The sequence below is a fragment of the Thunnus thynnus genome, chromosome 24, assembly GCF_963924715.1.
Source record: "Thunnus thynnus chromosome 24, fThuThy2.1, whole genome shotgun sequence".
In the NCBI taxonomy this organism is placed as follows: domain Eukaryota; kingdom Metazoa; phylum Chordata; class Actinopteri; order Scombriformes; family Scombridae; genus Thunnus; species Thunnus thynnus.
Genome location: NC_089540.1, coordinates 4,871,621 through 4,885,928, shown reverse-complemented (window position 1 = coordinate 4,885,928; position 14,308 = coordinate 4,871,621). Strand labels below are relative to the sequence as shown.

Here is a 14,308-nt window from a genome sequence, read left to right as displayed (position 1 = left end):
ACCCCGGTTCTTGCGGTTGCTAAATCTGGTGCTTTTACATGTTATTATTGTCCATTGTATAAAATAAGTACAAATTATAGTTTTTTTTGCTCAGAGAAATAAATGCAAAAACTTTGCTGAAGAACTGCGTAGCCAAAGAGTGTTTAACTGTCAAGAGAGTCAACCTATTGCTCAGCAAATTCAAAATAACCGGATAAATAGAACAATTTTGACAATATAAAGTGCTCTGTCAACTATGTATTACTTACACACCATAATGTTGTTGCTACCTTATTTGATAGAACCAAACAACAAGTTAATAGACCTAAAGTAAGACAACAAGACTAGTCTCCCAAACAGTTTTTTTCTTTTTTAAAGCGAAGACGGAAGTGCACAGATATGAATCATCTTGTATCTCCTGGTTAGTCCATGTGATAAGCTTGTCGCATGTCCGTGTTAGCTTCGTTTTAGCAAATTTTGTGTCATTTTAAAGCACTTTTTGTCTTTGACCAGATGTCAGTTACAGTCGTGAAGCGTCCAGGGGTTGGAGTCGGGGTGCTGGTCACAGATTCAGCCCATCCAGGCTGTGTTCTCCTGGGGAAGCGGAAAAGTGCGATGGGCAAAGGGACGTACCAGCTCCCCGGTGGCCACCTGGAGTTTGGGTAGGTGGGTAGTAGGTAAAAGAAAAGCTCCATTCACAAATCTGATACTGCAGTTTATATATGTAATGTATTCTTTTATATACTTCGCTGCTGCCGTGTTATGCCGTCATTGTGGAAATTTGAATAAAATAAAATCTTTAAAGTCAGTTACATTATGCCGAATTCACCCTGAAAGTTAACCAAGTATTGAGAAACGTTATTTAGTTATATTGCTACCAGTGTCTGCTAAATAAGCGTGCCAAGTCTAATTTGATACATTTTTAAAATGCAGTTTGGTGCATGGAAGTGAGGCTTTGTAGCAACTTCATTAAAGGTATACTATGCAGGATCAACAAAACAAAACGTATAGACTCATACAAAAGTAATCCCTCTCAGTCATCACTTACGACCCAATAGAAGTGTGTGGTGGTGCACTTATCTGTAGACTCTGCCCTCTGCCTGTATTTTCTTATTATTTTGCTGTGTTCTGGACACTCCTGGGTGTCGACCTTCGTGCAGTGGGTGTGTAGCCCCCAGCCAATAACAGCGTGCAGGGTGTGAGGTCAGGACTCGTAGTGTAGTGACCAGGTTACACGACTGTCTCCGTCTCTCTCCTCTGCTCCGCTCTGCTCTGCTCTCTGTCTCTGTGTCATGGATGTATAAAGAGCTGCTGGTCTGTGTGTCTGCCTGCCCTCATATTTGAAATGGTGAAAAACCTGAATGACTTCCAGTGGATGTGACACTGATTTCTTTGTCGTTGAAAGAGAGTCGTGGGAGGAGTGTGCTCACAGAGAAGTGTTGGAGGAAGCAGGGGTGCATTTGGTGAACGTCAGCTTTGCGTCAGTGGTGAACTCCATCAGACTGGAGGAGCAGTACCACTACGTCACCATCATCATGCAAGGAGTGCTGGACAGGGAGCAGTCAGGAGAACCAGAGAACCTGGAACCAGAGAAGAACGAAGGTATGTGAGGAGGAAATTCTGTTTTTCATGAGTTTAAAATGGAATACATAAAAATGTACACACACCTGAGCAGTTTGTTATAAAGATTGTGTGGTCCTCTCCCTGCCAGGCTGGAAGTGGACGCAGTGGGACCAGTTTCCTCCTGAGGAGCAGCTGTTCCTGCCTCTAGCTGGTCTGAGACAACAAGGCTTCCAGCCGTTCAAGAACGCAAACAAACACTGAAACTGCCTGTTACACTGGGAAACTTTCCTCATCCTCAAAGGATAAAACAGACATACCTCTTTAAAGTGTGCATCAGTGGTTGCTCTACTTATCTTTTTCCCCAGTTATGTTTTTCTGTTATGATACATGCTGTCATTTTTGCCAATATTATAAACTGTTACAAATACAGTGCAGTAGAGGGTTTTGCATTTTTTACTTTAGGAATTCATGTCATTCAGATTACTAGATGTGGTTTCATTAAAGTTTTTTTTAAAGAATTCAGTTTCGATATACAAAAATGGGCTTCACAGATGTTAAAAAACACATGAACACAAGAAAATGGAGTGTATTTAAAGATTTTATTCCTAATTCAATAGATATAAACATTTCAGAACATCCAAATACACTGTTCAGCTGTTGTGTAATAGTTTGAACTAAGAGTACATTGTTATTTATTTAACAGATGCTATTTATCACATAATTTATCAACAATAAAAAAAAATCCCTCAACTGAGAATAAAAAAACCTTCAAAACCAATTTAAAATCTAAGTTGTCAGTATCCCTCGTGCAGTTTTAACCACTTCACATCAGGGTGGCGCTGGTGACACCCAATGCCAAAAGCATGGTCCACAGGGTTGCGGCAGCGGTGGCCGCGGCACTGGTCACTGCAAAGGTCTTGTCGTGGGCGTAGGTGATAATGTGCAGGGCTCCGCTGTAGGCCTCCTCACAGGTTGGTTGGATCTGGTCCTGGGGAAGCTCGAAGCCATATTGTCCTTTGTCTCTCAGCTCAAATGTGTAGGAGAAGGGGATTCCCTGCATCCGAGCCCAGTCTCTGGATGAACCAGCGTTGGGGTCTGTAGGAAGAGTTTACAAATTTTCCTCATGTAGCCTTCCTATAGTAGCCACTTTATTTGAATTTACAGTTGATGTGAGGTAGGTGTTAACTTACACAATACAGCTGGTGAGGTTCCTACAGTATAGTTCATCCCGTGGACTTTCTTAATGGCGTCTGCTGCAGCCAAACCCACCTTCATCTGAGGAATTAGACATCAGTTATTGTCACACAGTTATTGAAATGTGCAGGGATCCAGAGCACTTAAGGTTTGACCCCTGTTTGAACCAAAAATCTACAGTTTTCAGTTTTCTTGAGAGAAGCCTAATGGTGATAAAGCACACTGTTCTGTGTGTACAGACAGTGTAGGCTTTAATTGAAAAGAATTTGAGCTAAGCTGGATCCACCGTGCCTTCACATAAATTAGCAATATCATATTTGGGAATTTACAGTTTATCACATGGCAATATTCTTTGACAAGTTACTAACATTTTGTGTAGGTTTCCTTTTAGTTTAGCATTAAACTGGGGGGCAAGTCCGCCGTGTTGCCCCTATGCTTTGTGACTTGCGTTAAAAGAGCTGAAAAGATTATGAAATGTTGCTCAGTTTTAAGTTGTGAAACCTCATAATTCATTATTTTATTGAAAAAATTACCAATGTCACTGATGTAAATGCCAAACTAAGCCGAGAGTCATTTTTTTATTTTGTCTGAACCATGCTAGCCAGCTAGCTTGCCTTGGTAATGGTAACTAGAAAGCTCATGCTCATCCGTTTGTTTTTAGCATCTACATCAACTCCATGTGCCTATACATTGGGTTTTCTAGACTAATGAGCGCACTGTATTCACACATAGTTTAGAAACAAGCACAGGGAACTGGGAGATGCCAGGGAACCGTTTTACAAGGCAGGAAATACAGATTTAAACTTGCAGGAACTTCATCAGTATTAATGACATTATTTGACACCCCTCCTCCAAGATCAGGTCCTGTGGCTGGCATAATAGTTTAGCAAAATGAGCTCAGAAATTAGGCTCAGCTCAGACTGACATGAGAATGTCAATGCACACTTATGAGTTATGACACAAACACTGTGGTGAGGGAGTGTGAAATGTTTTTGCACCTTGTTGGAACAGGGGAAATGTGTCTGATGAAGCTATATGGAGTGAACAAACACTGTAGCCTCACAGTATATTTCTAGAAATTATTGAACTGTTTGAGTACTTTTTAAAATAGTTATAAATTGTTAATTAATCAGGGGGTGCATTTAGATGTGCGAAACTACTCCAGTTTGCATTATTTTCTCTAACTGCTCCAGATGTACCATATCATTCTTCCTGTTTGTGTTAAAATAGTACTTTAGTCTATATGTACAGCATACAGCTTAGGAACATTTTTGATTCCTGGGTATCCCTGGCTCATTTAACTGAATGACAACTTTACCAGTCTAATCAAAAAGACCCGACAGGATGTTCTTTCATCAATTTTGGAGGCTCAGTGTTCATAAATCAATCCTGCTCCCAGTTCACGTTTTGAGATTTATAATTGAAAGCCTCTTTAGATCATCCATTTAAGTCTCATTGACTCTCCGTCGTGCCAAGCCAAAGAACGATGGTGTCATTTGGCTTAGCAGAGCAAGCCAGCTTCCCTCCACTAAACTCCTGCTAAGGCTGGAGAAACAAATGGACATAATCCTGCTTTGCATAATTTTCTCAGGAAGACAGCTCCGGTGGGTTATTACCTGCATCGCCCTCCTTCCTAATAGCAACCAGCCTCTTATTTTCCACTATCAACGTTTCGCAGCTTTCTCAAATCAACCCCGTTCCACTCGGTCTTGCCAGATGAGGACTGACCAATTTTGTAAACTGAGTCAATGACATGTAGTATGTTTCATATGTGTATCCAAAATTATATCCAATTCCTCAAAATACATTAATTTTAGCATCTATATTGAATTGTTCTCCACAGATGAGCTCATTTACAATGGGTTTTTTGTCATGTGTACGCTCAGTTTCTATGGCAATATGCAGAGTATTCTCTTTATTAATGTAGAAGCATGCAGTGATAATTATAATTGGGCTATAAACATGCATATACGCTGTTTCCCCTGAATTATGTTGTATTATGTATATCGTGTGTGCATGTTCATTCTCAGAAATGCATGCACATGCATCACTGTGTCTGTAGATTTAAATACCAGCTCATCGTAGTTGGGGGCGGTGAAGTTGGGGTTTCCATATGGAATCAGGAGCAGCTGGCTGTAGGAGTGGATGGTGAGGAAACACAGGAAGTCTTCCTTCCGGGTTCCTACAAAGTAAGTTACAGCCTGGGTCTCGGGCTCAGACACAGGTTTTTTCCCACAGTAGATTTCTGAGCTGCAGTTAAATGATACCCCGATTGCTGTGAAAGCAGCCAAAGAAATAGAAAGATTTCAGTCAATGTAGTATTATCACCGCTACTTCACATAACATAGGCTAGCCTGCTGTGGCTCACAGTGAACCAAAACAGTAAAGTTGGGGGCTGTAAAAACCAAAACAATGAGCTGAAAGATGCTAAAACGCTGTATAGAGTTGAAGGAACTGCAGTGTGATAATTCACTGTGGATTCATCACAAGTGATTATCGATTAATGTACTGTAAAAATATAGATTATAGACACTTTAAACAGACACTTATAGACTGAAGTCACAAATAGTGATGTAATTGCCAGAAGTTTGGCTCTATATTCAACATCTTTTTGTTTGTTGTTGCTAGGGGCAGAAATCCTGTAAAAGAGCACCATAGGACATTAAATCTAGTAAATCCAATGAAACCTAATGAACGATGATTCTGAGTTGCATTGGGGGGGGGGGGGGACACACGTAAGCCACTGCTATCAAGTAATGGGCTATATTAATATTACAGTATAATATTAATAACAACAACAACAACAACACTCACAGCCCCAGTTGGCGTCAAAGTTGCGGTTGAGATCAGTGCCATAAAAATCGCAGCCTTCAGGTCCCGGTGACCTGTTCTTCCTCCAGAGTCGAGTCTAAATGGGTCAAAATGGTCAGTCAGTTAAACCAGATGGTTCTGATCCTTCTATCAATTTAGTAATAAATAAAATGGGCACTTAACATTTCTCTATAGACTTAAATGTTTCCTTGGATTTAATATTATTATTCCATTCCTGTTATTTTGAAAATGATTTTGTGCTCAGGGAATGTTGAGCATCCTAAATCATTGTCTGCACTGATTAATTTGTGGCTCATTTTAAAACTTTACTGCTGCATCTCTTCCAGACTATCATCCTCTAATATCCTGCTCATCCATGGTTTGAGAGCTTGAGTCACAGCTCAGAACCCTGGAGAGGTAATTAGAAAAATGTCCATCAAATGCGAGCACTAACTGTCTTGTCCTTCCAGGAGTAGATGTAGCCATCCACGTTGAGCACCGGGGTGACGTAGAAGTCCATGTTCTTCATCATCTCTTCCATTTTTGGATCTGTTTTGTATGCTTGCAGGATCTGATTTTAGCGAGTAAACAAAGACATCAGGGTCAGACTGATATATTGGTTTGCTGAGAGATTTATTAAATATGCTGCAGTAAGATATTAACTCATGTCATCCACTTCAGACATGAGTTTTCCCTTACCACAGTACCACAGTTAAATAAAACAGCCAAGAAAGCCAGCTAAATAATATTCTCCTTGTTAATTTAGTATTTCTTGTGTTCTTTTAAATGTTAATGATGTTTTTTTTAATGATTACTTGTCTCTTACCTGTCTGACAAAGTATTGACAGAAGGCTGGGGCAATCCACTCTCTGGCGTGAATACCACAGTCCATCCAGATTGCTTTCTTTTTCGCTCCAGTATTCAGGCCAATCTGGGAGACAAAAATCATATAGCTTCTTATATGGCTACTGTATAACACAAACACACACACAATGTCTGATCTAAAATGAACAATTAAAAATTTGGATTACCTTGAGCAAGGTAATGGGCCTATGTTCATAGGTCTGTCCGTATGTCATTATGGTTACAACATCAGGATAATCCTTCACCATCTGATCCATCCATTTGGTGATCTGTAGGAGGGACAATTGTTACACATCAGTGTATGTGTGCGTCTGTGTGCAGTGATCTGTCAAAGTAATGTGTGTGACAGGTGATGGCGCCTTCTCACCTCTGGCATGGGGTGGTATTTGTAGTAGTCATACTCCACTCTGTTGCACACAGCAAAATACAAGAGACACATGAGAAGTAGTGGTTTTTCTGAAGTATCTCCACAATATTTTGTTGTATTTTATGCAAACGTATCCTAATATGTTAAAAAATGATAATCATAAGTCGTCTTGAGAGAAGCCATTTGTACTTTTACACTATAACTCAGATTTGCTGAATGTAGTCTGGTTAAAATCACCAGGAAGACATTTATAATATATTGCACATGCAGAAATGTATTGAAGGATTAACAGATTTTAAAGTTACAAAATTGCTGCAATTTACTACAGCTGCTGCAAAAAAAGAAGCAGTGGAAAGTTAGTACTTTATACTTAAATACAATTTTGAGATACCTTCTTTGCCTAGGTATTCTCATCTTATGTTACTTTACACTTACTTTCCTCTATATTTATCTGACACCCATGGGTTTACATAGTATGCAAACCTATGAGCCTTAGAGGTCCTGGTAGGTAGATTTGGTAAGTAAATGCATGTGCAGTAATAGTATTATATATGCTGATATGGGCCATTTTGCATTACTTTTACACTTGATAGTTTAAGTACATTTTGCTGTACCTTTGTACTTTTACTAAAGTATACATTTGCATTGGAGTATTTTTGGTATTTTATTATTGCTGCTTTTATTCAAGTAAAGGATCTGAATGCTTCTGTTCAACCACTGACTGCTCTATATGATTTGGATGCTAAGGAATCCAAACATAGCTGATAACACATTATGTAAAGTAGTCCAGTCAGTCACATGACTTAAGTACATTGCAAATATGATTTTGTAACACTAACTATATTACTTTCAGAGTAATGTCCCCAGCCTTGCCATGTTTGCTTCCTGTAAATTAATATTTGACACAAGCTGTCAGTAAGTAATTTCTAAATAAAACTCACCTTTCTACCGCTGCTGCTCCCACTGCTGAAAGCAGCACAAGACTCAGTCCCACAAATGTAAGCATTGTCACTTTGTGAAAGTAAACTCCTGGTTTGCAACTGTTAAATAAACTGACCTCAGGATGCACAGGCTTTTATAGAAAACATGCATCAGATAAAGGGACACCTTTGCCTCAGCCACAGCCCCCCACAAGCACATGTTATCATTGTGTTGGCTTGGTTAATGTGTAATCTGAACTGAGAAACTTGATTACTTCATATCCTTTTAAAGAGAAACAAATTGGTCATTACTGACTCTAATGACTGGTTGTACTCCTCAGGGTCAAATGATTCACAAATTGATCAAAACATATCCATAAAATTGTGGACTTAAGCCACAATTAATTACACTAAATTGCTGTGTAATCGTCTTTGTCAGCTGTTATCTGCCCTCTTCACTTTATGTCCAGTATGACGTTTTGTGTTTCTTAACTGCAAAAAGTTTTATTGCATCTCCTCCTCCTTAGCTTGGATTCAACATACAGTACCTATTGTAGGTGGAGTGAACATCAGCATTGTTCATGGCCAAGAAATGACTTGGCCAAGAGTGCACGTGATATTTATCTTCCATCTGAGCTAATATACTTCATGAGAAACATAATCAGAAACAAGAGATAAACTGACATGATAGTATTGTGAAATACTTTTGATTTGAATCTGTCTTAAGCTGATGAGACCTTGGAAATCATCACTGAAATGGTTTTAGACACAGGAGAACATGTTTTTAAAATAAGAATATAAAAGGAAAAGATTATATAAAATTAAAGATATTAAAGGTGAGAATAATTATGGTAGACTTAATGAGGAAGAGCAAAGGTCCACTAAGTATTGTATCATAAAGGCAGGTGCTGCACATGTTATTCAGCACAGCAATAGAAACACAAGTGTCTGTGGTCAGTTCCATGTGAGTAAAAGTATGCTTTTGATTGTCTGATTGGGAAAATGTAGTCATTGGATTTTACTTGTTTGGAGGAAAAGTATAAATGGTGGACAGCGTGTCTTTGTGTTACATTAGTGAAGCATACAGTACATGCAAACAGAAGGATGAACACCTCTCCACACTATAACCCGCTTCCTACTTTTTATACATCTTCCTTCAGTAGCTTTAACATAACCTTTTTTAACGTACAACACAAAAGGACATTTTTAATCAAATGTTGGGCTGTTTATTTTAAGCTATGTGTCATGGAGTGGAGCGTGGAGCAGGTGGACCCAAATGGAGAAGACAGCAGGAACTGAAGAACACTCTTTAATGAAGGTTACGTGCAGGCAACGCAATACTGAACAGGACAGAACAAAACTGAGCTTCACTGAACAAAGGATCAAACAAGACTGAACCGAAAAACAGAACTTAAATACAAACTGAACTAATGAAACAACAGGGAACAGGTGGCAAGACACAAGGGCAGGCTGGGAGCTGATTGGCTGGGGAAAACACAGGGAGCAAAGCAGGGCTTACGAGACTGAATGCAGGGCAGGTGTGGAGGGAAAAGCAGGCTGGGGAAAAAAAGAAAATCACGAAAGGCAATAGCTGCTCTGAGCTGAGGACAAATCAAACAGAATGTCATCCATGAATGACATATGAGTCTATAATGTATAATCCTCTTAATGTATAAACCATCATAAATTAAACTGTCTCAGTCTTACATAAATTTAACTTAAAATGCACGAGTCATACTGAGCAAACACAGCAAATAAACTTCAGCATTACATTGCCAACCGATGAACCTTTACCATACAAGACACATAAATTGCTGTTGACGTAAACATGAACCAAGAAATCTGTTAAGTGGAAGGCAGCATGTAACTAGGGATGTGCAGAGAGCCCAGTACTTGTATTTGTTTTTGTATTTGTATTTGTGGAATACAAATACAAATCATTGTCGCATGTAAAGTGGAAAGAGGGTTAAAAATCCTGTTTTTGTTTTTATTAAGCTTTTAACTTAAAATTAAAGTGTTACAATAAGTGTAACATGTAAGTGTAAGTGAATTAGCTACCTTACAAAGGAGGTCCCCAAACCAGGTCTCGAACTGGAGTCTCCCAATCATAGATGACTTCGCTGACTACTGAGCTAAAACTTTACTCATTGCCTCATTGCAGACAGACCTCTACCCATTTATACACACATAAGACAGAGACAGCACACCATTTTTTCTTCCTGAAAACAAATAACTTTTGAAATATTTGTATGAAACAAATATTCGTAAAAAAACAAAAACACAAAAACACTATTTGTGCTTTGCCGAATAATGTATTTGTATTTGGGCACACCCCTACATGTATCAACATAAAGAAAGACAGCTGTTGCTCAGAGTTTCAGTTTACAATTAGTTTCTATGAGAGTCAATGTAGCAAGCAACAGTATCTCAAGTCGTCCTTAAATATAATCTACAACCTCTTATCTGTCTGTTTTTCCACTCAACCCAGTCATAAACAGGCAGGAAAGCCTGAGGGTATGGTGGACTGGTGGAGGGACATTAGGCCACACTGGGACAGAACCATAACACCATGCTAGTGGTCAGTCGGTTTATTGATCCACCACTTTGGTTCAGATTGAAATATCTCAACGACTATTGGATGGATCCCAATGAAAGTTTGTACCGTCATTCATGGTGCCCAGAGGATGATCCTTACTGACTTTTACTGTAGTGCCCCCAGCAGATCAAAGTTTTTACTTATGTTGGAAAATGTCTCAACATCTATTTGATGCATTGACATAAAATTTTATACAGACATTCATGGTTCCAAGAAGTTGCCTGATGATTTTTTTTTCCTTGAGGAAACTTCATTAACAAGCATTTGGTTCTTCTTTTAGTAAGAATGTTGCCAAAGTGTGTTTCAGTCTGCTAATATAGCCGTTTATAGTTTGTGGTGACTCATCTTTAGTTTGATACATTCATCTAAATATTTACTTATTACATGGATCATCTGTTGTTGCTTGTTCCCTTATTGAAACTTATCATATGAAACAGTGGTTATATAACATCATTATCTGGGAATGAGCAACAAGCAGCGTGTCTTGTGCAATCTCACGATACATATTACCGTCTCAGTCAATTGGCATACTTTGACATCACACCAGCAACTATGCAACAATAGCTTCCTTAGGGCATTTTTAAACACATTTTCTTCATAATACACCAGATGCATAAACAACGCTTCATTCATCGGTGAGGCTGAAATGAAACTGGTAAACATCAGATGTGCTGATGTGGAATGCATGACATTATGGACTCAATCTAATCTAGTTTTTTCATTTTTAAAATAACAAGCTATAATCTGATCCCTGGAGTGCAGTGTGACCAGAGTGCCCAGCTGAGGGGTCCTCACTGTGGTCCTCACATCCGTTTTTGGTATATTTTGGTGCCAAGTTCTCATTGCTGTAATGTTTATACTGTGACATACTCTGTGAATGTTTTTAAAAAAAATTTTTTCAGTGGTGTTGCTGTTGTTGCTCTTGCTAAATACCCAGTTCATCTGCCATCCAGTTCTTTTTCTTCTGCAGCTGTTGTTCAAAACACTTTACTTCCTGTGTGCCAGGAAAGATTTTACCCAGGACAGACAATGCACCATGTGTTTAGATTATTGAATGTAAAAGCTTCCAACAGCTGAAGTCAAATCCCTTTTGCATTAAGAAATCAATTATACAAGCGTTGCAAACATTCCTGTGGTCCAGCATTATATAATTGCTTTGGCTCGATTTTCATAACAGAGGCTCAATTTTGCAAAACTCTTAACACAAAGTGTTCATTCAAGTAATGTTGGCCTCAAATTCTCACATACCATACAAAATGAAAGCATCTGTATCCAATTAGGTACAGGAATAGATTATACGGTAAATTAATCAGATCATCACAACGTTGTATGTGTTCATCACTGAATTTTAATCATTGTCGCATTTTACTATAAAATTACATGGTCATTATCAAATAAAGACCATCTAATTATTATCATTAGTATTATGATTATTATCATAAGTAATGACAAAATAATGTGCAGTTTATGTGGGGGTCAGTGTTTGAAAAAGTTCATTTTATCTACTGAATATTGTGTAATACTGTATACAGATAATGAAGTCCACAAACTGACTACAGTAAATCATACATTCGTAGGTAAAATGACAATTGCTATTGTACTTCACTGCATCAGTTTAGTTTTTCTGTTCTGTATCAATCACAAAGTTTATTTTTATCTGAGACATCAAACCTTATTAAGTGATTTAAATCACTTGATGCTGCAAACCACACAGCAAAAACCTACAATTTACTGATGTAAACCTCAATACATTGCAGCATTTTGACAGAATATTTGTGCTTTTTTTTCTCATTTTTTTCTTTCCATCACTGCCATACTTATGCTTCTGTATTCCGTGGACTGAGCATTTGATTTAATGTTTTTGCATTTTGTATGTAAGGGCAGCATTTTGTGTGTAAAGATAAGAATTAGGCAAGTAATTTTGGCTCTTTGCATTAAGAATTTTACAAATTGAAACTGCCAAAGTAAGCTGTAACCTTAACGATACAAATGAAGAATAAATGAATGTGAAAATTAAAAGTGCTGCCACTGTTGCAAGGTCTGCCTTTACGTAAGTACACTTGTTGGTTTGTAGAACTCATACATGTACCATCTGACCAGCAGAGGTCAGTACAATGCTGAGTTTAGATCAAACCTGTAGCATAAGATAATCAAAGACGCATAAAATGAACAGAGGCAGGGTGCTGGCAAACACCTGTGCACCCAGTAAAGATGAATACAATAAGCTTCATTGCAAAATCAGAGGGAGAAAATCATCACCCGATGTTCAAAAGTGGACAGTCTCTTGATAAAAACAGAGTCAAGTGAGTGTATGTAGGTGTTGTTATATTGTCAAATTAGAATTTGTTATCACATCCGGCCAGTGTTTTTTAATCCAAGTTTTAGCCCATTGAGATTAATTAGTGTAGGAGTGAAGTCTTTTCTTTATTCAGAGCTCTCTCTCTGTCTCAGTCTGGGTGCTGCGTGGTTATAGTCTGACTTTAAAATGCTTGCATGTTAACTACACCTCAGCAACTCAAGTCTTTATTCCCTTTCCTTTGCTGACATGTGCATCATGTCTATTCATGAGCTGCTCATAAGATACTGAGACAAAACCTGTCTCAGCTTCAGCCATGTTTGTACAAACCTAGGACGTGTGTGCGTGTGTCCCAGATAGAGAATCAAAGCACACATCACGAGCTGTTTCTTCATAATGATGGATGAAAACACTAATGCTTTTGGATGAGAGAGGCAGGCCACTCTGTTGCACTCAGGCACAATCTTACATTTCAAAAAGTGTTTGTGTGTACACTCAGTATCACCTTAACTCCACTCATAGCATTTTAAGTTTGGTTTGGGGAACATGCACAGCTGAGAATACATAATTATTCTCAGGGAGTAGAGCTGAATTTCATTTTTTTGGTTCTACATTATGTAGTCAAACATGCAGGGTAATACTTAATCTTCTCTCTAGTTTGGGACTCATTTGGAGACAGACACAAACATCGCATCACCTGACAGTTTTCATCTAACACTTTCTGATCACTCCAGCAGTTGATTCCAGCAGTGGACTCTTTGTTTTATGAGGTTCAGTTAACATGGGGAGTGCATGTGGGGAGGAAAAGCTGTGTCAACACTGGTGAGGCTGCAAAGGGACAGGCAGGTTTTTGGTGCACACATTCCTGAAGGGCTTTAGGGTTGTTATGGGTGGCTGGGTTTTAAGAGGAGAAGTGTCTGCTGGTGCTACATGGTTGTGTGTGTGCGTATGTGTTTGTCATTAAATGTGTTTCAGCCTCACAGCTTCACCACTCTGGAAATGCATCCCACATTTGCATTTTTACACAGGCAAGAGATAATTAGCTTAGCTTAGCATACAGATTGGAGGCAGGTGGAGAGAGTGAGCTTGGCTTCTGTCCAAAAATCTGTACACGAACAAAAATTCAAAGATGACATTTTGTGTAATTACTGAGCTTTGGAGGTGGTTAGGTGGACTTTTTCAACCTTTGGACAGAGCCAGGCTAGCTGTTGACAGTATTTGTGCTAAAATAAGCTAATCATCTCACAGGATTAGGAGAATATCCTTGGGCAACAAAGGAAGTCTAACAAAGAAGTTGTCAAACATTTCCATGTCGAAACCTCAGAGTACACACTTAAGGCCGTGGAGTCCTATTAGATAGATTTTCTTCCTTATGGGAGGGTTTCAGTTTATTTTCTTGTCAAATACATCTCTGTTCATACTTAACATGAAGAGACAGATTACAGTCATTATTATGCATACATGCACTGGGATAATATTAAAGAATTCTCCTGTGAAATTAGTTTATTTCCTTACTTTGCAGGAAACCACTGATATCCTTTAAGGACCCTGGAAAATCCCTTAAACCAACTTTGAGAACACTAGCTTGGGTGCTGTGAGGCTTTGGCAGAAAACACAACTTTCCAATCCCATCGATGTGAGAAGCAGATTGCTGATGATACATTTCTCATCATCTGTTATAGGGTTTCCTAAATATCCCATGCCAGATCCCTGTAAAT

The 14,308-nt window shown here is 38.7% G+C and overlaps 2 protein-coding genes across 3 annotated transcripts; one reads left to right on the top strand and one right to left on the bottom strand.

The window, feature by feature from the left end:
- Positions 1–23: 23 nt before the first annotated feature.
- nudt15 (nudix (nucleoside diphosphate linked moiety X)-type motif 15) lies at positions 24–2,051 on the top strand. 2 transcript variants are annotated; one of them, XM_067583142.1, is made up of 4 exons: positions 24–400; positions 493–641; positions 1,385–1,581; positions 1,691–2,051. In XM_067583142.1, the coding sequence occupies exons 2-4, from the start codon at positions 493–495 to the stop codon at positions 1,801–1,803; spliced, it is 459 nt and encodes a 152-aa protein (XP_067439243.1). In that variant the 5' UTR covers positions 24–400; the 3' UTR covers positions 1,804–2,051. The 2 variants fall into 2 exon arrangements, with proteins under 2 accessions (XP_067439243.1, XP_067439242.1); XM_067583141.1 differs by lacking the exon at positions 24–400 and having other exon boundaries at positions 407–641.
- Positions 2,052–2,122: 71 nt separating this feature from the next.
- On the bottom strand, positions 2,123–9,086 carry cpo (carboxypeptidase O). Its single transcript, XM_067583140.1, has 9 exons — positions 7,720–9,086; positions 6,779–6,818; positions 6,579–6,680; positions 6,374–6,478; positions 6,002–6,118; positions 5,551–5,644; positions 4,809–5,011; positions 2,733–2,817; positions 2,123–2,637 (listed from the first exon to the last, which is right to left on the bottom strand). Exons 1-9 carry the CDS (start codon positions 7,782–7,784, stop codon positions 2,366–2,368), a joined length of 1,083 nt encoding a protein of 360 aa, XP_067439241.1. The 5' UTR covers positions 7,785–9,086; the 3' UTR covers positions 2,123–2,365.
- Between the last annotated feature and the right edge of the window lie 5,222 nt (positions 9,087–14,308).

Excerpts from the sequence above, each read along its gene's own strand:
- nudt15 (XM_067583142.1), top strand. The coding sequence starts at position 493 with ATGTCAGTTACAGTCGTGAAGCGTCCAGGGGTTGGAGTCGGGGTGCTG. Across the intron at positions 642-1,384 it reads GGTGGCCACCTGGAGTTTGG|AGAGTCGTGGGAGGAGTGTG; the intron begins GTAGGTGGGTAG and ends TGTCGTTGAAAG. Across the intron at positions 1,582-1,690 it reads GGAACCAGAGAAGAACGAAG|GCTGGAAGTGGACGCAGTGG; the intron begins GTATGTGAGGAG and ends TCTCCCTGCCAG.
- cpo (XM_067583140.1), bottom strand. The coding sequence starts at position 7,784 with ATGCTTACATTTGTGGGACTGAGTCTTGTGCTGCTTTCAGCAGTGGGA. Across the intron at positions 5,012-5,550 it reads CTTTGACGCCAACTGGGGCT|CAATCGGGGTATCATTTAAC; the intron begins GTGAGTGTTGTT and ends CTGCTTTCACAG. Across the intron at positions 2,818-4,808 it reads CCCCCAACTACGATGAGCTG|ATGAAGGTGGGTTTGGCTGC; the intron begins GTATTTAAATCT and ends CTAATTCCTCAG.